General features: G+C 39.9%; 1 protein-coding gene and 1 long non-coding RNA gene across 3 annotated transcripts; one reads left to right on the forward strand and one right to left on the reverse strand.

Annotated features, from left to right (window-relative positions):
* Nucleotides 1-2,207: 2,207 nt before the first annotated feature.
* Nucleotides 2,208-5,595, reverse strand: LOC125936098 (uncharacterized). Its single transcript, XR_007461928.1, has 3 exons — nucleotides 5,454-5,595; nucleotides 2,701-2,774; nucleotides 2,208-2,444 (listed from the first exon to the last, which is right to left on the reverse strand). It is a non-coding gene; the product is annotated as an uncharacterized LOC125936098 (long non-coding RNA).
* EIF2S2 (eukaryotic translation initiation factor 2 subunit beta) lies at nucleotides 5,149-23,338 on the forward strand. Of its 2 annotated transcripts, none has more exons than XM_049649968.1 (9): nucleotides 5,149-5,439; nucleotides 11,349-11,526; nucleotides 12,696-12,799; nucleotides 16,653-16,788; nucleotides 17,421-17,521; nucleotides 18,085-18,233; nucleotides 20,215-20,271; nucleotides 22,210-22,295; nucleotides 22,869-23,338. In XM_049649968.1, exons 2-9 carry the CDS (start codon nucleotides 11,349-11,351, stop codon nucleotides 23,042-23,044), a joined length of 987 nt encoding a protein of 328 aa, XP_049505925.1. In that variant the 5' UTR covers nucleotides 5,149-5,439; the 3' UTR covers nucleotides 23,045-23,338. The 2 variants fall into 2 exon arrangements, with proteins under 2 accessions (XP_049505925.1, XP_049505924.1); XM_049649967.1 differs by lacking the exon at nucleotides 5,149-5,439 and adding an exon at nucleotides 5,661-5,844.
* Nucleotides 23,339-23,399: the final 61 nt, after the last annotated feature.

Raw genomic sequence — 23,399 nt, forward strand, 5'->3', positions numbered from 1 at the left:
AAAAGATGACACAGTACATACATACAATGGAATATTAGCAATAAAAAGGAATGAGATCTTGCAGTTTGCAACAACACAGATGGCCCTAGAGGGTACAATGCCAAATGAAGCAAGTCAGACAAAGAAAAAGACCATGTGATTTCACTCATATGTGGAATTTAAGAAACAAAACAAATGAAAAAACAAATAAAAAAGGAGACAAACACAAAAACAGACTTTTAAATATAGAGGACAAACTGGTGGTTGTGGGGAGGGGAGGTGGGTGAAACAGATAAAAGGGATTAAGAGAACACTTATTATGAGGAGCATTGAGTAATGTATAGAATTGTTGAATCATTACATTGTATACTGAAACTAACATAACACTGTATGTTAATTATATTTCAATAACATTAACAAAAAAGATTATTCCTCCTTTGGAAAGAAAAGAAAAGAAAAGAAAAGAAAACATGGATGTATCCAAGCTAAGGATTCTCTTTCTGGATTCCAGGTGAACCATTTCAATTCTAACACACTCTTAAACATATCGCAACATAGTTGATTTTTATTATGTTAGCTTCAGTATTTTTTTTATTTTTTAATTTATTGTTTATTTTTTAAAATTTACATCCAAATTAGTTAGCATATAGTGCAACAATGATTTCAGGAGTAGATTCCTTAGTGCCCCTTACCCATTTAGCCCATTCCCCCTCCCACAACCCCTCCAGTAACCCTCAGTTTGTTCTCCATATTTATGCATCTCTTCTGTTTTGCCCCCCTCCCTGTTTTTATATTATTTTTGTTTCCCTTCCCTTATGTTCATCTGTTTTGTCTCTTAAAGTCCTCATATGAGTGGTCATATGATGTTTGTCTTTCTCTGACTGACTAATTTCACTTAGCATAATACCCTCCAGTTCCATCCAAGTTTCAGTATTTTTTTAATCATTTATTGTTAAATAAAGGCTCCAACTTCAACTATATCACTATAAGCAATCATGTTAAAATTTCAATACTATTGGATTTTCATCCATCAATTCAACAAATTATCCTCAAGGAATTTATATATACTCTAGAAGTGAAGTGAGATTATGAAAATCACAAGTAAACAACTGACCAATAAACTAAACAAATTATGGTAAGTGTTATAAAGGAAAAGGTCAAGAGGAGAATGTAGTATCCAAGAAAGTCACCTGGACTAAACTAGTGGCAGTGGAGATAGAAGTGGTTGGATTTCAGATTTATTTTGGACACAGAATCAACAAGACTTGATAATGAATTGGATGAAGAGGGCAAGGAAAAGGAAGGAAGTGAGTTAACTAGCATCTGGGTAGAGAGCAGTGCCCTTAATTTATGAGATGAGGAAGACATGTAGCAGAAAATACCCAGAATTCTGTTTTAAACACAGTAACTTTGAGGTCTCTCTGAGACAAACAAACATAGAAAAAGTAGGTACTCGGATATCTGCGGCTGGAACTCAGTGGAGAGGTTTGGGTTGGAAATATGAATTTAGGAATCATTAACATAATGACAGTATTTAGAGATGTATTTTCATTAAACTACAGCCTGGTTAACTTTCTTAGAATTGATAATTCCTAAATCTCCTCAGTGACACATTATTTTACAAGTCATTTTTATATATGGTTAACTAATTAATAATTCATTTCTACTAATTTAGTTCCTAAAGGTTAATTCTATTCAAGACTTCCTTGCAGGGAGCCTCACTATGCCTTTTGCCTACTACAGCAACCCAAAGATTAATTTAATTTCAGAGTTGCCAGATGCTTTTTATTAATATCTCAGTGACTGTTCTCTTTCTTCACCAAGCTAACTCTTAAAAAACTCCACATAATGTGCAAATAGATGAAAGGGTTGCATAGGTTTGGATTTCTATATGGATTAGAATATCTTATGTTTTCTGTAAATTAAGTGTCACCTACAAGGATATATGGGCTTGCTTACCAAGTAGAAGGAGTACAGGATTAAGAATCATGAGCTCTGGGTTGCGGTTCAAATACTATCACTGTTAAATTTTCTTTAAGTCATAGCCTCTATAGGCCTGCTATTTTATGGGCCAAGTGAAGAGACTGTGGATTATTTTAAAGTTTATTTTATTCATTTATTTTCAGAGAGAGAGAGAGAGAGAGAGAGAGAATCTCAAGCAGGTTCTGCACTGCCAGTGTGGAGCCCAAAGCGGAGCTCGAACCCATGAACCATGACAGCCAAAATTAAGAGTCGGATGCTTAACCAACTGAGCCACCCAGGTGCCCCAACACTATGGATTATTTTAAAGCCTATGAAAACATAAAATTTTGTATATACTTGAAGGATTATCATTACCTTTATATTGAGTAGCTGGAGATCTGGAGTGGTACTGAGCATCAAGAATGGCCCAGAGTGAATATACCAATAGTCTATTTCTGGATTTCTCACTATTCGTTGTGGACTCCATAACTTGGCTTCTGTATCTATAAAACAGAAAAATCACAACGATTTCCCTCACTGTAATGAGAAGAAAATTAATAAATGTCTATATATTTTGCAGAGATTCTTAGATGAAAGAGGTTAGGAAGACACAAGTGATTATTTGTGTTGCTACTCTTATTAGCTTACTCTAAGTAGGATCTATCTCTTCGAAAACCTGGAAAAGCTTAGCTGCCATTACTTTGTGATTTTTGTCAGCTCCCCAGGGAATCTTGGCTTTCCTGAAAAACAAGCTATTACCTTGGGGGATACCTGAAATCTCTGAAGAGTCTCTTGCAAGTTGCCAGCTCAGGGAGGTCAGATTTGGGACCACGCTGTAATGGAAAAGAAATCTTTTCAGAAAAGTGGTCAAGACTATTTGCTAAGCATACTAGCATTTCCCAAACATGGATCAGAGGTCCTATGAGGCCTCATTAAGACTTTTTGTGTCTTTGTTAGTGTGAACTGAATAACTGAAGCGTGATTTCCTAAGAGCTCCTCTCCACTTTGATCACTTCTCTGTTTTTCCCCCACTTCCTTTGTCTATGCTTTGTCTCAGTCTTCATTTTTCTAGTTGAATAGGCTTTCCAAAACCTAAGGCACACTGTTTCTCTCTCTTTTCAAGATCTCCCCATTCAAAATGGTTTGGGGATTTTCATGCCCCAAATGTTTGTTACCTCTCAAAGACCCAGGAGGAGATAAATGGTAGACACCAGTGGCTCTCAACCACAGGTGATTTGGTAATGTCTGGAGACATTTTTGGTTGTCACAACTAGGGGCAGGGTGCCACTGACACGATGGAGGCCAGGGATGCTGGTAAACATCCTATTATGCACAGAACTCCCAACAACAAAGAATTATCTGGCCCTAAGGAGGCTGCAGTGCCTCCTCAGTCATCTTCAGCTACTGCAGCCTCCACAGGGATGCTGATTCTCAGGATGGTAAAGGGGCAGCTGCTGACATCAGATTGTCTGGACTTGGATTCCCCAGGTTCCCTCTTTTGCTGGCTGTGATTTTGGACTAATCACTCAGTGCCATGAAAGCACAGTTTCCTCATTCAGAAAAAGGGGCTAATAAAGTGTTCTCATAAGCTGTAAACTCCTTAGAGGCAGTGACCTAATTTTACCTGCCAAGCTTAGATTAGGGACTAGTATCTGACGCAGAGTACTAAATGTCTATGGATTGTCTCACATAGTTGTTTTGAGGCCTCAAGTAGAACACATATATTAAGTGATATGAAACACAGTGAAAAGGAGAAAAGCAGCCCCTGATAGTGGGAATTAGGCTGGTTCCATAAACTGGGATGTGCTGCCCCGTTGAACATAAACAATTTTATAGGACACCAAAATCGGACAAAGCCACTCTGGTCAGGATGAATTAAAACAAAAACAAAACCACTCCATAATCATGTCTAAATACAAACAAGCAAACAAACAAAGAACGTTGTCCCAATCACATATGCACACAAAAAACAAATCTCCCTGTCTTGGCTAACAGGAGGGACTGCTTCATAACCAATCATAGTTTTAGCTTCTCTTGGCTCTTCTCCCTTTTTAAATAAGAATTATTAAAATACCCCATCATAGAATTACCACCACCTCAAAACAGTAACCAATCTAGACAGAAGGCCTGCTTCCTTGAAACACTCCTTGAAGTTACCTAACACAAGCCCATATATAAATTTTTTTTCCCGGGACCTTCTTCCTGAGTGTCCCCATCCTTCCTGGTGTGTCTCCCTCCTCTCAAGGAGACAATAAGCCCAATTTTGTTCAACGATAGCTGTGTTCTCAGTGGTCTTTGGCTGGAGGGCACTGACAATGGTGAGAGCTCCTTACAAGGTAACCACTTTTAGAGCACCTGGGTGGCTCAGTCGCTTGAGCCTCTGACTTTTGATTTTGGCCCAGGTCACAAACTCACAGTTGGTGGGCTCAAGCGCCTGGTCAGGCTCCACACTGGGAGCATGCCTGGAGCTCTCTTTTCTTTCTCTCTCTCCCCTGGGCCCCTCCCCTGCTCATTCTTTCCCTCACTCAAAATAAATAAATAAATAAACAGGGTTGTTGTTGTTGTTGTTGTTGTTTTGCTATTATTATGCCTCAAGGGGAATTGCATGATGCACCCACAGCGTTCAAGCAGGGTTTCATAAACAAGTATTTTCAGGCTTCCTGACAGACTGCTAGCAGACTGTTTCTTTTAGGGGACATCTTCTCTCAAGACTACATGAGGAGAGACTTGGTTTTGGACCTCCCAAGTTGAAATCTAGCCTGTTGTTAGGTTAAATTTCTCCTTAAGCAGGGACGCCTCTCAGTCGGTTAAGTCTCCACTCTTGGTTTCAGCTCAGGTCATGATCTCACAGTTCGTGGGTTCGGAGCCCCACGGTGGGACCCACGCTATCAGCACGAAGTCTGGTTGGGATTCTCTCTATGCCCCTCTGCCCCATCCCCGCTCATGTTCTCCTCTCTCTCTCAAAATAAATAAACTTAAAAGAAATCCCACTAAGTAAAACCTCTTAAATTAAAAAAAAAAAAAAGTCTATTCATTTTTGAGAGAGAGAGAGAGAGAGAGAGAGAGAGAGAGAGAGAGAGAGGCAGCGCGCGAGCAGGGGAGGGGCAGGGAGAGAGGGAAACACAGAATCCCAAGCGGGCTCCAGGCTCTTAACTGTCAGCACAGAGCCCCCATGTGGGGCTGGAACCCGCTAACCACGACTTCGTGACCGGACCCAAGGCCCACGGACCCAAGTCCCACGCTTTACCGAGTGAGCCACCCAGGCGCCCCTAGTAAAAAGCTCCTAAGTGAGGTGCGCGCTTCTAGCACCAATGAGTCCCTCAAACGTTAGAACACCTCGAGGGCGCATAGTGGAGGTAGTAGCAAGGGAACTAAAACCCTAACGGGCTCATATTATTGAGCTCTCACCTCCTACCCTAACCTAGGATAAATGGCCCCGAATTCACCTGACAAGCCGTGCAGAACATCGCAGAAACCTCTGCGCTGCGAAAGACTAAGGTAAGAGCAGCCACCTGCAAGAACCAATCTCCCGGCAAGGTTCCTCAGACGTAGCAAAAGCGCACGGATCGCGGGACTGCCGTGCCTCAAGTGCCCGCCTCTTCCAGGCGGACTACAAGTCCCGGCTTGCCTGGCGCCACGCCGTCGCCTGGTAACTCGCGCCAGACGGAGCGCTCCAGGATGGCCCCGCCGCGCGCCTGCGCTTTGGCAGGTTCTGCGCAGGCGTATTTCCAACGCTTGGGAGGAGAGGGCGGGGTGTCGTTCCCTTTCGCTGATGCAAGAGCCTAGTGCGGCGGTGGGAGAAGTGTCGGCAGGAGCAACGCTGCAGCTGGGGCTTGGGGCTGACCCGTCCGACTTCCCGTCTGTGCCGAGCCCACTCGAGCTGCCGCCATGTCCGGGGATGAGGTGAGGGCCTGAGCCTGGCTCTAGGGCTGAGGACTGAGGCGGGGAGCCCAACCCACCCCAGTGTGGGAGACCGGGCCTGCGGCCTAGTAGCCGGCCGCCGCCATGTGGAGCAGCCGGGCCTAGGCGGCCGGGAGCGGTAGAGCCAGTGAGGACTTCGGAGCCGCGGGCCTGGCCGCGTCCGGCTCTCCTCAGGGCGGCGGCGCCGAGGCCTGCGTCCTTTGGTTGGCCGGCGTTTCCAGAATTGAGAGCTCGTTGAGTCGCCGTCTCAGAAGGGGGCTTGAATGCCCGGGTAATGCCCCGAAAGAACGAGATTGAGGCTGGCGACCCCTGCATTCTTTTCGGTTTGACACTGGGGCACCAACTCTCCTCGCTGGGCGCCAGGCGTGCTGAGAGGAGCCTTCCTCAGCTCCGGCGGAGCGCCCTCGTTGAAAACTTTGCAGGCTGGCTTGTCCTGGCCGGTGTCCGCCCTCATGCTCATAACGAGCATTATTTTTTAAAAAGACCGAGGGGTGAGGGAGATAGGACGAGACGAAAAGATCCTTCAGCCTCAGTAAGTGACTGACCTCGGAAAGTTTTAGGGAGGGAGTCCCTGAGCCTTCCTGAACGGAGAGCTCTGAGACGTGAGCGGGAAAATCCGGCTGCAAAGCTGGCTGGATCGTTTTCTCCCGTCGTGCCTGTACCTCAGCAAATTTTCTCAAATCCTTTTTAGCCAGGTTGGTTCCAGTTCACTTAAAATCAAACGGCTTATGATGAAATTTGATTTTAAGTACTGTCAGTAGGTATTGATCAACCCTGGGGGGGAAAGCTACGGCTTACCGGCCAGGTCTCCCCGCCAAAAGCAATGCTCTTGAATTTATAATTCACTTTGTAAATATTGGGGTGCTTGGCCTCTAGCGCCTTGGAGAGGAGTTAGAGGAAAAAATCGAGGCTTCTTCGAGCGTTGGTGTTTTAGGTAGACCCTGAACGATGCTGAGAATTTCCACAAGTAGTGGAAAGGCCTGATCACAGGGTAAAGGAGTGGTTGAGAAGGCAAGTACATGTAATCACAGAAAGAACATTCTGCAATTTGGTTAAGGTTGATCCCCTTGAAATATAGTGGTGGCTAATTCACAGAAGGATTTCAAGACCAAAATAAGGAATTTTGATTTTATTCTGGAGGAGACTCCAATCTCACATTTGATTTTCCCAAAAACCTTGTAAGATTGTATCATTGTTATGCCCATTTTAGAGATGAGAGAACAGAGGCTTAGAGAGTTGTGTGATGTCCATGATTAAATAGTAACTGGTGGAACCAGTAGTAGAATTCCAGATCTATGCAATATTACCTCCATCTAGATAACTAACAGGCTCTTGGTCTGTTAGGAGAGAAACTGAGAGTCTAAGTGAAGTAGGTGGTTCTTGCTTGGAGGTCATGCTCTGACTACTTTATTTCAAAAGTTCTGAGAGTAGCAGCGTCATGCTTTTTTTCTACCCATATTCTAAGCTTCTCATAACCTTTAACAGCGTGCCTGTGTAGTACTGTGGGGTACTATTCTGTGCATGGGTTTTATGGTAAAGTACTCACAAGTATTGTAAGGGAGGTAGATCAACTAGTTGTTACAGGAGGTAGAAGAAATAGGGCCATTTCAACATAGCGAGTTGGGGAGCTGGAGGATTCAGCGTTAACAGTGGGATCGGGTTTTGAAGGAAGTTGGAATGTGAATACATTATTGAAGGGTGAACAGGATTTTATCAAGCAGAAATGGCAGAACCAGCATTCCTACAGAAGGCTTTGGAAGCCAATAAAGTATTAAGCAGCTTAGCAACTTCACAGGTCTGCCAGTCCAACTACATTTTATAGGCAGGAAACAAGGGCGTAGGGAGGTTAACTTGCTCAAGATCACACAGCAAGTTAGTGGGACTAGAACCTCTCAGCCTTTGGCTTCCGCTCTGGAGGTATGTGCAGGATCTGATTCCTCTAGTACTGACGACTAGATAAATACTCTTAGACTAGCCCTTAACTTTGGACTACTTTACAGACTTGTGAGGATCAGGTTAAAATTTGTACATGGAAATGATTTATAACTGCCAGGGACTCCCCAAGAGTAGAATTCCTGGGCTAGGATAGAGGGTTAAAGAACCAACTATTAAAATTTTTTTTCCTCTTTTCTTCACATTTCTTTTTCTTTAAACACTTTATTGATGTATAATTGACATAAAACAAACTGCACACGTTTCTTTTTAAGCCTGGTAATTAAGCCAGAAACTCACTGATATATAACCTTTACCCTGGTAAAGCAGTGTTCTAGAATTATGGGGTGCTACCTAGTAAGGAAAAATTCCCTAATCTGCAGGCATTCATTGTTTTTCAGACCTTTTTTTTAAAAAGTGCTGTCAGTAGCAAAGATTACTGCTTATTAGTAGGCCCCATTCACAAAGTATCAGAACCATTGGGTTTTCACACAACATGGTAGGATGTTTTTACAAAAGAAGCTTTAAACTAAAAAAAAAAAAAGTTTCTGATTAAAAATGGATGTGTGTTGTACAAAGTTTACAAAACAGAAGAATACAAAAAATGAAAATTTTCCAGGATCCTGTCACACAGACATGACAGTGCTTAGCTTTTGTTCTCACCTTGTTTCTCTAGGTTCTTTTGTAACTAACATTTGTCTCCTGGGTGTGATGTGGTCATAAAGTTAGCATCTTGGGTAAATTCTGTTGGCTGAGAGTAGGTTACCACTTTCATGAAGCATTTTAGGCTATTATCAGCGTAAATTTTTGCTGGTATCCCTTTTCCTCACCTCCAGCCCAACCCAGGAAGTTGCAAGTAGGAAACTTTTTGAAAGCTTCGTTGTGGACTTAAAAAAAAACAAAAAACTCAAGAGATTCTGTGGTTTTCCATAAGTGCACTGTCAGCAACTATTTGCTGCTCAAAGCCAAACTAGTCTCATAAAACATTTTGAATGTAATAATTTGTAAGTCAGACATGAAAATCTTAAAGAAAAAAAAAAAACAAAGACTTTTTCACTTCAGGGCTGACCTGGCCTTATATTTTGGGGTAGTCCTTCTCTGGGCACTACTTTGGGATCCCTAGTTTCCTTATTTTTAAAATCGACTTTGCTAGGTGGTGGGAGTATAATGAGGCAATGAGTATGTGTCTTAAACATCCAGAGACAGTAATTGAGAGAGATGTTAATTATTTCAGTGTATAATTTCCTGTATGTTTATTACTCTTTACAAGGCTACAACCAAACTGTTTCCCTGTAGACTTAAGTACAAATGTTTTTCATAGGATAAGAAAACTGTAAGGCTGCACTGATTTGAGAATCCCTCAAATCTTTGGTCTATTTTGTTGGATAATAAAGGCTAATTAATATTCCAGAGAACTTGATACTTGAAAAAAATGCAGTAAATTGTAAGCCCTGCCAGACATCCAAATTTTTAGTGCCTAGATTGCTGTCCTTTTGCCAAACCTCCATATTTCAGTAATGAGGATAAACTAGATAACCTCCCTGGAATAGATTGCAACACTCCATGTAGGGTGACTCAAGGCCTGATGGATCAGCAGTGGGGAACTTCCTCCTGTTCTGTCTTCTTCTTCTTTTTTTTTTTTTTTTTTTTCAAAGTTTAATCAGTAATGTCCTTCAGACTGACTGCATTTCAGAATTATTCATTTGCTATACAATTAAATCTTTTGTGAAAGTAAAAGAGGAAGTCTTTGAAAGAAGGCTGTATCAATTTCCAGAATGTCTTGAAGATCCTTCTCTATTGGGTGAAGACAGTAACTACCCTACCTTATTACAGACCTTAGTTTGATTTCAGTGTAGCTCAATTTCTCTAATGTACTTGGGTACATTAGAATCAGTTTTTGGGATTTTGAGTTTTATGATGTCTTAGAAATTTGATCACCCTAAATTGATGAAATTTGAGTGATAGGAATCAATAGATACCATGCTTTGTGAACCATGAAGCGTTGTATAAATTCTAATAATTGCTAACATTTATTGAGTACTTTTGTGTCAGGCACTGTGCCAAGTGTTTAAATATATATGAACATATTTACGTAAATTTGTGAGGTTCGGTTTTGCTTCTGCTACTGATTTCCATTTTACATCTGAAGCATGGAGAGGTCAAGAACTTACCTGGAGTAACACAAGTACCAGTGAGAGTCAGGATTTTAATTCAATCAGTTGGACTCCAGACCTGTGCGTTTGTTTAGAGAGGTGGGGGAGGGACAGAGAAAGCAGGCTCCACACTGTCAGCATGGAGTGGGGCTCTAATTCATGAACAGTGAGATCGGGACCTGAGTCCGAAATCAAGAGTCAGACGTGCAACTGACTGAGCCACTCAGGCACCCCCCAAACCTGTGCTTTTAAATACTTCACTAAACTGTTCCAGAAGCTCATTGGGCAAAATGCTAAATTTAAGCATGGTAGAATTTGGACAAAGATTGGTAAGGGACTTAGAGAAAAATTATTTGGGATTTGAATCCAATTCTACTTGACTTCAGAGACCTCTTTCCACTCTACCAGGCATCTCCCCTATATGTTCTTAAACTGTTGTGTCTAAAATAATGATCTGTATTTTTTCCCAAGTGATCAGTGTACACAAATCATCTAAAACAAGTTATAAATTAGTTTTTCACTTATTCTCTAGTAGACATTAGATTTAAAATGACCTAAGAAAACTTTGAATGTTCTAGAAACAAAAAGCAAAGTAAAAGGTTGTGTGGAAGTTTTTCTTACTCAGATAGAGATTAGCTATAGGAAAGGCTGCTGATGGATTTTTATAAAGGTTTATCTGAACTTGGAGGGGAAAATAGTTTTTTTTTTAAATCAGGTCAAGTCTGGTATAGCAACCCCAGGTTACAGCCTTAAATAAAACATATATAACCTGCCTAGGCATTGGTTTTCTTCTCCAAAAAATGGGGGGCATAGAATAGGTTATTTCTACGGTCCCTTCCCTAAGTTCCATGATGCATTTATAGTCTCCAAATTTGCTCATGAATTTTAAAAGTGAAGTTACTGTATCTTGTGACAGTTTACGTATTTAAGGCAGGTGCACATGTTTCAGAATCCCACCTCCACCCCTATTTAATAATACAAGGAAGGTTGGATGGACTTTGTGTGTGTAAAATCCTATTTGGTACTTAAATGCACCATATACTGTTTTACTTCTAAGCATATACCCTTTAAGAATACAGCATGTTCCAGGGCTCCTGGGTGGCTCAGTCAGTTAAATGTCCGACTTCGGCTCAGGTCATGATCTCACAGCTCGTGAGTTCGAGCCCCATGTCGGGCTCTGTGCTGACAGCTCAGAGCCTGGAGCCTGCTTCAGATTCTCTCTCCCTCTCTCTGCCCCTCCCCCCTGCGCGCTCGCGCTCTCCCTCTCCCTCTCCCCTCTCCCTCTCTCAAAAATAAATAAACATTTTAAGAAGTTTAAAAAAAAGAAAATACAACATGTTTGGAATGTATCATTAAAAAAACAATCATTTAGTTCCTTTTTCTTTATTGTCTTTTAAACAGATGATTTTTGATCCTACTATGAGCAAGAAGAAAAAGAAGAAGAAGAAGCCTTTTATGTTAGATGAGGAAGGGGATGCCCAGACAGAAGAAACCCAGCCCTCAGAAACAAAAGAAGTAGAACCAGAGCCCACTGAGGACAGAGATGTAGAAGCCGATGAAGAGGACAGTAGGAAAAAAGGTAGGTGGTAGATATGAGTCACTGTTGTCTTTTGAGACCTGGTTCTCTTCCATCAGTGTTTCTTTTTTTTTTTTTTTTTTTTTTTTTTTTTTTACATACAGTGACCTCTCAGCCTGATAAGGTTGTTCCAGTGAAGTTGAGGCTATCACCAGGCCCTGTACACTGGATCTTGCCAGATTTCTGATAAACTTGTTCCAGAGAAATTGCTACTGAATCCACAACTTGTAGAAATGACAAAACCTCATCATTCCAGGCCTGGTTTTTCCAGTCTAACTTGTCAAGTCTCTTCTCCAATTTTAATTGTGGTTGTATTTGAGTGTAGGCAAAAAGATTTAGGGCCTGATAGTTTTGTGTCTTAGCAAGTCTGAAAATGTATAGAAGAGATTAAAATTACAACCTAAAATGTTTGGATTTAGATATCAGCACTAGTTATTCCCTCTTGCACACTGACATAGACACCATTTGACTACTAGAAAGAAATGATTCTGTAAATAAAATTTACGCCTGCTGAACATAAGACACTGCTAGTAATGGGGACAACTGACATTTATTGAGCATTTACTATGTGCTAAGTAAGCATCTTGTACATGTTTAAAACAAACTTGAAAAGTAAATCATTCTCATAATAAGACAAAACAAATTCATAAATAGCTCCATGAAAAACTTTGTAGTAGAGGGATCCTAAAATATTCCTAGTGTACAAGAGGGCAGGGCAAATGAAAAACTGATTGAATAAACCCATTATTTACTCACTAATAATGGATAAAGTTTACTAAGAAGTGGAAATAATTAGTTGTGCTGGAATGAAGGATTAAAGTAAGGGAGATGAGAGGGTAGACAGAAATGGAGAGAGAAAACTAGAGAGCCTTGAAAATTGTGTTAGAACCCTGACTTTGCCTTGGGAACAATGAGGCACAATATGGTTAGATTACTAAGTAAATGTTCCCAACATGGTCCCCTAACCAGGTTTTTCCTACAGAGCTTTGACTTGACCTGCCATTGTGTTTTTCAGAATCATAATCTTTGTGGTTTTAGAGAGACCACTGTACTAATTAATACTCGATCTCTATTGTGATGACTAATTAATAGCTAAAATGTTGGTTTAACTCTGATGCTATGCCTTCTGCTAGTTATTAATAATTTTTAATCTCAATTGTCTGTCTTTTTAGATGCTTCTGATGATTTAGATGACTTGAACTTCTTTAATCAGAAGAAAAAGAAGAAAAAAACAAAAAAGATATTTGATATTGATGAAGCTGAAGAAGGTGTAAAGGTAGTATTGCTTTCTTATTGAAGGTAAAATTTGACCTCTCGAAAGGTTGCTAATGACTGATGTTTCCCTCCCTTTGTCTTGTCTCTTACCAGCTTTGCTTTTGTTATTAAGTACTTGAACCACTGTTGAGGTCATTTTCTTGGGATTTGGTCTGACTAGGTGTCTTAAAGGGATTATGGTTTAAAGGAATATAAATTTAGGTTTTACACATTGTATTGTGTGCCATTAAGATGGTTACAAGCCCCTTGTCATTAACCACACTGAAATTGGCTAAGGAAGAGATATTTCTGTAAGAGAAATCCTATGGAGTATCTATTCCTATGGTTTCTTCTGTTAAACTTTTGGTAGCATGTTGAAGATACACAAACTTATATGTGTGCCTCTGAGCAGCAAAAAATGAACCCCAGCTTGTGATGGTTGGTGGCTGATGATCATATGGCCTATAGGAGAACAGGAGCACTGAGCCTGGTTTTATGGGGTTCTCTGATCTTGTAGGGACAGGAGGCCCTATAATTGTCTTGTTACTGGATCAGTTTCCAATGTAAATACTTCAAAACTCTTTTGAACAGGGATAGGTAAATGTATGAGTAGGGGGGTAAATAAGAGGGTGGATCAGGAAGGAGATGAAAGTCTGTTATTCCTTCACTTAGAGCTACTATTTTATTTCCTTCTTTCCTTCCTTCCTTCCTTCCTTCCTTCCTTCCTTCCTTCGAGAGAGAGAGGGCAAAGAGAGAGAGAATCTTAAGCAGGCTCCATGCCCAACATGGAGCCCAGTGTGGGGCTCAGTTTCACAACTCTGAGATCATGACCTGAACCAAAATTAAGAGGCACCCCTGGAGCTACTATTTTAGACTGTTCAGGAATCTTGAGCAGAGTCCACACATCTATTTAAAAAAATTCCAGGATAGTAGCAATTTTATGTATATACAAGTGAGAAGGAGCAAGCATGAGAACACATGCACATGTACTAAGTGTCCTATTTTATGCCTTCTACCCCAATTTTTCTTTGGTTTGCTTGAACTGAAGTAAATAAGGTATATCCCACATGTAACAAAGAAATGTATACAGTAATTCATTCAGTTTTAGAAATAGTGCCATAATATTGATAACTTGGTTAATTCAGCAAATATGCATTGGTAATTACAGAGAGTCAGGCTAATTGCTAGAGTACTGAAATGAACAAGATATTTTTCCTGTTTTCAGAGATTATTTTAGTTCAGGGATAATTTAGAGTCCTTTAGAACAAGATGATTTTACCTGGATTCATCTGTTCTCTCCCTGTCTGGGGATTCTCTTCTCTTCCTACTATTGTAAGGAAATTGAGAAAGAAATGTTCAGATTATACTGAATAAATGAGGTTTAAATATCCTGGGTATCAAGGTGACATATCAGAGATGTGCTACAGAAGGTCTTGGTTAACAAGATTTTTTTGGAGGCATTTCCTCTAGTAGCTTTCATCCTGAAGAATTGCTTATGAGCTCTATTCTTACTAAGTGCTTGAATACAATTTTCTCTGCTATTGACAAGTCCTAAACATAAGAGCTTGTTTAAAAGTATCCTCATCAGGCCGTCAAACACTAAAGTGTTTTTAAGATATTGGGTTACTCTTCTGAATTTTTAGACTATCACATGACTTTAGAAAAATACTGAGAAACACTGCCATTTTCTGTGTTTCACTGGGTCTTAGCCTCAGTTTGGAAGTAGATCTTACTGGGATGAAATAAATAATAGTATAAGACTAGAAATTGGCTGTTGTGTGCTAACTTATGTCAGCACATCCAAGTTTCTCATTTACTGACTGTCATCTCAGAGACTAAGTTAGTATCTGCTTTCTTGTTTATGTGTTATCCAGCTAATACATATGGGCTGATTTGGTCTTTGATGGCCAAATGTGGCATTGAAACTACACAGCTGGGGAAAAAACCCAGCAAACTACACAGCTGGATTTGGAATCTCAAGGCTGAGCTTCATTTATTTCCAGTTCTTGCAGCTTTTCTGTGAAGATTTATGAAACTATAGTAGCTAATGTCAGTAATTCAGGATGCAGGCACACAAAAATAGATGATGATAGGTAATATCGACAGCATACTTCATGGTAGGAAGCAGGACAAGCTGGTGAAAGGACAGAGATTAGAAGGCTGGAGACAGAGACTGGCCCTTTCTGGGGTGTATATGTCTCATTTCTAGTGCCGTATTTACCTCCATAACTATTGCAGCCAATCTTCGGATAAGTTTTACCTTGTCTCCTTCCATTCATCAGGTGACCCTAATTCTCTGGGTTCTGCCTTTTCCCTCTTTCATGGTGTCATCTATTGAAATGATGCCCAAAGACCTCTTCACAGTTTGGTGCCAGGCTGACTGTGGTATAATAAAAATAAATATTTGGTCTTTGTTCCCAGTTCTTGGCACACAGCTCCTAAAACGCTTGTCATCTCTGCAGTGACAAAAGTGTCTTTTGAGATGACTAGTGGCTAGGAGTTCATGGATAGCTTCAGGATGGGGGCTGGTTGTCAGAAAGATCAAGCCATGATTAGAGAATTGGAAATTTCACACACACACCTACTCCTCCAGGAAAAGGGGCTGGAGATGAGTCAGTCACCAGTGGACAATGATTTAATTAATCCTGCCTACATAATAAAACTTCCATAAAAACCCTTCAACAGTGGGGGTTGGAGAGCATCAGGGTTAATGGACACATGGGCTGTTGGGAGAATGATATAACCAGGGAAGGTTCTGCACCTGTCTCCCTCCCTGCTTTTCTTGCTCTGTGCACTTTTCCATTTGGCTGTTACTGAATTATATCCTTTATAATAAACTGGTAATGGTTATGTGAAGTGCTTTTCTGGATTCTGAGTCATCATAGCAAATTATTAAATGGGGTGGAGGGGTGTTGTAAATTTGTAGTCTTGTCAGACTATGTGGGTAAAACATGGGGACCCTATCCTTGCATTGGCCTCTGAAGTAAGGACAGTCTTGGACTGAGCCATTAAACCTATGGAGTCTTATCATTGAGCCCGTATAGTGTCAGAATTGAATTGAATCATAGGCCACCTAGTTAATGTCAGAGAGTTGGAGAATTACTGTGGAAAACAGTATGTATTTGGTGTTAGGAGGAAAAAAACCCCTCCCAGTGATTGCATCAAAATACTTAGAAACTTCCTTAATATACTCCTGAATACTCCTTTTCCTGCTAAAGATTGTTAATCAGAAGATTAGGAGTCTTTTAAAGATTCTCAGGTGTTTATGACAGTGGCCTGGTTTGGAAATATGGGCAATAATTGTAAGATCTCCAGGCTGATGGATAAAAGAAAGGAAAAGGTCCCACAAAAGTGTCTTAAAGAGGGGTGCCTGGCTGGCTCAGTCAGAAAAACATGTGACTCTTCAACTCGGGGTTGTGAATTCAAGGCCCACGTTGGGCGTGGAGCCAACTTTTAAAAAAGTGTCTTAGACAATTTCTAGTTTAAATGACAAAGACTCTGAGCCAGTTTGGCCCACCTGTGAGGGACATTTCTTTTTATTTTTTTTAATGTTTTTATTTATGTTTGAGACAGAGACAGAGCATGAGCAGGGGAGGGGCAGAGACAGAGGGAGACACAGAATCTGAAGCAGGCTCCAGGCTCTGAGCTGCCAGCACAGAGCCCAATGCGGGGCTCGAACTCACGGACTGTGATATCATGACCTGAGCTGAAGTTGGACGCTTAACCAATTGAGCCACCCAGGCGCCCCAAGACATTTCTTATCTATTACTTCAGTTGTGAATATTTTATTTTTTCCTCCAAAATGATGCCAGCCCGTATCATTTAAAAAAATAGTCCTAGTATCAAAATGTTGAGACTCTTACTTAATTTCTCAGGATCTTAAGATTGAAAGTGATATCCAAGAAGCAGCTGAACCAGAGGATGACCTTGACATTATGCTTGGCAATAAAAAGAAGAAAAAGAAGAATGTTAAGTTCCCAGATGAGGATGAAATACTAGAGAAAGATGAAGGTAATATTGGGGCTCAGCAGCTCATTTCTGTTCTACTCAAGACTTTAACCTAGTGTCTTGGTCCCTTTTTATTATTTCCTGTTCCTTCCACTGCCTGGAAGCTAAAAGGAAAGAGTATCTAACTTGATAATGACTGTTAAAGATTTCATGGGGGAAGAATTTGGTAGTTGTGATTACAATGAAGACATGCTGATTAAGACTATTGGGAAAATCACTGTAACTGGATTTTAAATAGTTTAAAAATTACTATTTTTTGTTAAAAGTGCTGTTTTATTAATTCTAAGTACTAAAGTCTTTAGAGAACTTGAGTATAGTCAGCAGATGGGTTTTTACTTCAGAACAGCTGGACTTTTTTCCTCTCGTTATCCTAGTGCGTTATTTTCTCTTGTGTTTGTTATATCAGGAAATAATTTGGTATGTCTGTTATCACAAATTCTAATTGGAGTGGTCTGTTAATGAAAGTTGTAACATCCCTGTCTTTAAGAAATGACAGGTTGTTTCTAATCCTTGATGCTTTTATGCTTTCTGTGGGACAGAAGACAAATGTCTTTGAAGCTTTCATTTCTCTAGATCTGTCCCCCCTCACTTTGTTACTGCCTACCCCTCATTCTTACAGTCTTTGTTATCTATAGCTTTAGAAGATGAAGACAGCAAAAAAGATGATGGTATCTCCTTCAGTAACCAGACAGGCCCTGCTTGGGCAGGCTCAGAAAGAGACTACACATATGAGGAGGTAAGACAAATTCTGTTAAGAAAAAGGGCTAAGATGTTACGAAGAGCAAGATATTTATACTGAAGTGGAAGGGCCGTTGAAGAACAGACAGTGAAACAGACCTAGAGAGGTCACACAATTAGTGCACAGTGTTGCCTGATGCCCTCATATGGGGCAGCTACCCAGAGTTTGGCAGTCATTATGGTATTCACTGTTCCAACTGAATCCAAGAACTTCTGAGGACATGGAGCCCCTTGGACTTGGGGGAAGAGTAAAGGAAGGGGTGACTAATTTTGGGGCCAGAGTAAGTCTGGGATTCACTTGTTGCAGCTTTCCTGAATCTTTTCTATATATCATACTCTCTCCCATAAAAGCCGCAGAATTAGTAGGGTCTCATTCGTTCATTTAACTGTGAACAGGTTGTTGCTCAGCATCCATAAGGGATGAGTCTTGCTCTCATGTAGTGATACGTGTGTGTGTTTAGTAAAAAGTGATGTTTGTTTTGAAGTAAAACAGTGACTCGAGTGGGAACTTTATATTCCTATTAATAAGCATGTACATGAATACCAATTGTTTCTCTTTAGCTATTGAATCGAGTGTTCAACATCATGAGGGAAAAGAATCCAGATATGGTTGCTGGAGAGAAAAGGAAATTTGTCATGAAACCTCCACAGGTTGTCCGAGTAGGAACAAAGAAAACCTCTTTTGTCAACTTTACAGATATCTGTAAACTGTAAGTTGGTTAATGGAGAGTCTCCACCCCAAATACCAGATTCTCAGAGGAGTATATGTTAAATGTCTTTATTGTGCACTTTGTTGCAGGTAGAAAGAATGTCGGGGTTGGTTTGAGGGAGGTCACCGTTCAAGTCTGTCCTATCCGTAGATATTTCAATTCATAGGTCTCAGGGCTTGTTTTATTAGGCATCCAGAGGTGAGAGACCCATGAGAGTGGATCCTAACTATAGACTGAAAAGGGAGGAGGCTGAATGTAGTCCTCAGACAGGAACCTGGGGAGCCCAGGAAGGTGGAAGGGCTCATCAGGCTGGGGTAGGCCTTACAAACAGGTGCAAGAATGAGCTCTGGGAAAGCAGCTGAATTTGATGTGCTTCTTTCTTGGATGGCCGTTGCCAAGACACGATCAGTGAGATTTTAGATTTCTTAATTACCATCACATTCCATGTGTATTTCAACACCAGGTCACTGTCTGGGTCTGTCACTTCCCACAGCTCAACTGCATCTCTTCTGAGAGGCTTCTTAGGGCAACCAATCTTATCCATTTATTGTTTGTTATTCAGTTTCATAAATGATACATGCTTATTGCAGATAAAAGGCAAAACAATGATGGACAGAAAAGAGAATAATCTCTAAAAATTCTACCACCCGGAGATAATCACTGGTTTTCATTATACACATTACTTAAAAGATTTTAGACTTTTTTTGCTGATGACAACAGTAGTATATTTTTATTTTAGAAAGCTAGAAAACATAGACATGCAAGAAAATGAAAAATCATCTGTAAGTTCACCATTAAGAGATCATAGTTTAATACTTTTATGTTTAGCTAGTTTTGTGCATGTAGTTATTTTTAAATAAATTGGTGTCATACTGGTTTTTAATCTTTTTTTCTCTTAGTATATCACAAAACATTTACCCATGTCATTAAACTGTCTTCATAAATGTTTTTAGTAGCTACACAACATACTCTAACAGCTCTTAGGTGGATACAGTTGCTTCCGTGTTTCCATGATCAGCAAAGCTTCAGGAAACATTCTGATACATGTATCTTGACAATAACTCAGAATATAGCCTTAGGGCAAAAGTTCCCAAAATGGAATTGCTGAGTTAAAAAGAATGGATATTTTTTATGGCAAACATTGACAAATTGCTTTCTAATAAGCTTGTACCAATTTATACTCCCACTAGCAATGTAGGAGCTTACCTGTTTTGTTGTATTTTCACCAACCCTCACTACACTTTGGGAAAAAATAACTTTAAAATTGTAATAGTAGTACCTGGTTTGGAACAAGTTCAAACAATGCCAAGTGAATAGAATTAAAAGTTAAAATATTGACTGGCATTGCTCTGTACTTTTTCCTATGTGTACTTTTGTTGTTGTTGTTACATAGATAGAATGGATGTATCATTAACTTATTTAACAGCTCCCCAGTTGGTGAATATTTAAACTGTTACCAATTTTTCTACTGTTGTGCTACCATGAAATATTTCCCAATATGTTGTCCCCCCCCTGCTTTCTTTTAATGAAAAATTTCAAATAGGAAATACATAGGGATTACCATAACAAACACCAAAGTGTCCATTGCCTGGGGTTGGTATATTTTGACACATTTGCTTCAGATCTTTTTCTTTAAAGAGGGCTGTAGAGTTAAAATTACCGACATCTTTGTTATCTCTTTATGATCCCTTCATTTTCCTTCTCAGAAAAAGATGTTAACCTCTAAAGTTGGTGTTTACTTTCCTGTCCATGTTTCCAGACATTTTTTCATATATCTGTATTTATAAATAACATGTTGTATGGGCTTTTAAATATAAATAAATGGTATCCTATATATCTTTATTTCAGTGTTTGATGAACTGGTCACTAAAATTCACTGAATAGTTAGGTAATCAGATTAAAACAGTGAACAGGATGGTGTTTTAGACATTTGGTTCCATTTCCAATGAGATAAGGTTTATATATTCCATTTTCTTTTTAGATTACATCGTCAGCCCAAACATCTCCTTGCATTTTTATTGGCTGAATTGGGTACAAGGTAAGAAACTATATTCACATTTATTATATACAGTTATATATATAGTAGTACTGGATGTTTCAGAGGAACTTCTCCTAACTTGAAAAGGATACATAACACCCTTAGAACATTCACCTGATAATCAGAGGAAATTTTAGGCCAGTGAGGGAAATGATTTCTGAGAGCTTGGCTGCTGAGGAATAGAGAACAGTTTTCAGTGGCTCATCTGTACAGGCCTGCTGGTATTCCTGTCATTAACTGGAATTCTTGGGTCTTTTTATGGAGCAAATATTTTTGGAGGAAACGATTTTCTTAAATCAGAATTTATTTTCTAAATTGTTACTATGAAGAAATAGAGCTTTAGAAGTTGATGAGTGGCACAGGAGAAACACTGAAACAGAGCCTTAGTTAGTTATTTCCCTGTCTTCAGGGCTCACCTGTTGAAGGCACCAAGCCAGTCCCTCCCCATTCAGGGAGACCAGAATCCCTGGGAGGCCATCCCAATGAGTGTGACCATAAATACTAAAGATAAGCGATGTAGACTTAAGAGCAGTATGATAATAGCAACTCAAACATGCTCAGTACCTGCTGTGTGAGAGGCACTGTGCCAAGCACTTTTTTGAGTACTGTCTCAGTCTTTATAACAGTCTTATGAACTGTAAACAGAAATTAATAATACCGTCTTACAGGTTTGGAAACCGTTTCATTGAAGTTGTAGTTAGTCACATAGCTAGTTAATATCATAGCCAAGATGGCACACTCAGCTCTGCCTGTCTCTGGAGCTTGAACTCTTAAAAGGCTTACAGAGATACCTAAGGTGTTCTGCTCTCTTCCTACTCAAAACTCTTCTTAAAACCGTTTGATGCAATTGGCTACACTTGCTCTGGGGTTAAGGAGTGGCTTACTTTGACTAGTGGTGGATACGTAGGCTCTGTTGTAGAATTGTGTTTTAAATGTAAATTTGTTACTTTATTTGTAACTTACATAAACTAATGCAGTAAAAGCTACCAGTGGTTTTCTTACTCAGAATAATTTTAGTTTTTGTAGAGGTGGGGTATTAAAACAAGTTGTGACCAGTGAACTTATGGTCAATGGGCTAAATATTATGGCGTTGTTGAGAAAATTCCATTTCTTTTGACAGTGAATGGAAAAAAACTCTTACATCGAGCATTGGGATCACCGTAGCCTGGAGATTAAGGGTTACAATCTGTGGAGGATAATAAACCTTATAGTTAAAGGAGAATCACAGGAGAGGTTCTTACAAAAGGCAGTTTTATAATGAGATATAAAACAAATGTAAATTTAATGCTACCTGGCTTAATTTTGTTTCACTTTGTGATTTGTAATTTTTAACAAATGATGTCTAGCCCAGAGCTTTACCAAAAGTGCTTGTCAGCACCTTTTCAGAAAGTTTCTCTTTAAGCACCATTGACAATATGTGGCCTGTGAGTTCAACTGTACTTCTTTATTGGTAACTATATAGTTCACACATTCAGTGTACAAATGGTTTTTAATATGTTGACATAGTTGAACCATTACCACGACCCATCTTAGAATATTTTCATCACCTATGTGACTGAATCAAAACATTTAGTGCTCAAAATTTTTAGAGATACAACTCCCTATTTTTATATTTATAGACCCCCTCACTGTCTAGTACATGGTATACATTCAGTAAAAGTGTTTTTCTTTGTTGGATGAATAAGCCATCACAGAATCAATTTGTTTTAGACTTAAAGGTTACTAGAGACTTGGTTGGTTGAAATTGGATTTAATGTTAGGAAATATGGGTAGGTCATCAGGCACCAACTACTTAAAAATAAATCTTGAGAAACCAGGTGGTATCGGACTGCTCTAGAACTTATGCCACTGAATATATTTTAAATTCATCAAGTGTATAAAGGTCCTTTGGTTCCTTACAGGAAACAATAATGGAAATATTTTTGCTTTCTCTCATAGTGGTTCTATAGATGGTAATAATCAACTTGTAATCAAAGGAAGATTCCAACAGAAACAGATAGAAAATGTTTTGAGAAGATATATCAGTAAGTACATAATTCCATAATCTCGCTCTGAAATGTTCTCATCAGGCTGCAGTATTTTGGGGATGAGGGAGAATGATAATGATGGGAAGGTGGGACAGCAAGGTGACTTCTTGGCAGCTGTGTAGCAGGGAGAAGGGTTTGGATTTTTCTTAAGGCGCAGCAGACCAAGGCTGCTGGTTGGTTGTAGACTGAAGGCCAAGTCAGAGAAATCTGTTTGCATTCAGGCCTGGCCTGTCTTTATCATCTTCCTAATGGCTTAAAGTTAGCAGGTCTGTTCCCACCTAGGTAACCTAGGAAGTTCTGAGTGGCTCTCCTGTAGACAGATCCAGGAGTGGCATCTGGCAAGCACCCCTACCTCCTTGGACATTTGGTCTTTCAGCCCATGATTTAGTGCCTGAAGTATCACAGCAAACACCTTGTGTCTTTACCCCTAGAATATCTAAGTTAAGCTAAAGTTTTCCTTGGTCTGGGTACCATTTGGGCTTATGTTGTTCTGTGTAGAGTATGTTTGAGAGAAGAAACTTCTGGCTCACTGCAGTCAACAGGTAATTCTGTATGTTGCTTTTTCTGCAGAGGAATACGTTACCTGTCACACGTGCCGATCACCGGACACAATCCTGCAAAAGGACACCCGACTCTATTTCTTACAGTGCGAAACTTGTCATTCTCGATGCTCTGTTGCCAGCATCAAGACCGGCTTTCAGGCTGTCACAGGCAAGCGAGCACAGCTCCGTGCCAAAGCTAACTAATTGGCTAACCACCACTGATTTTCAAAGTGTGTTGTGGAGATTTGGCTGGACAGGTTTACCATCAAAGTGGATATATCATTGTATTAAATACAAGATAGAAAAGCTGCCAAGTTTTTTGGCTTGTGGCTGGTTGGTCTGAAATCTTTGCAAGATGCCGATGCTCAAGCTGTTGACCTACTCATTGCCTACTTTAACAACTGTCAGAAAAACATGATGGGGTAAGGCGGTGCTTTTTTAAAATCGTTCATAGACTTATGTAAAATGCAAGATAAATTAAAGTTATTATAACAGTGATTCTTTCAACTTGGTTTGTCCTTCAGTTTTCTATAAAAACTGTGCTTAAAATGAATTTAGC

Source organism: Panthera uncia (genome assembly GCF_023721935.1).
Source record: "Panthera uncia isolate 11264 chromosome A3 unlocalized genomic scaffold, Puncia_PCG_1.0 HiC_scaffold_11, whole genome shotgun sequence".
Lineage (NCBI taxonomy): Eukaryota > Metazoa > Chordata > Mammalia > Carnivora > Felidae > Panthera > Panthera uncia.

Excerpts from the sequence above, each read along its gene's own strand:
- EIF2S2 (XM_049649967.1), top strand. Across the intron at positions 12,800-16,652 it reads AAGCTGAAGAAGGTGTAAAG|GATCTTAAGATTGAAAGTGA; the intron begins GTAGTATTGCTT and ends TTAATTTCTCAG. Across the intron at positions 20,272-22,209 it reads TTGGCTGAATTGGGTACAAG|TGGTTCTATAGATGGTAATA; the intron begins GTAAGAAACTAT and ends TTTCTCTCATAG.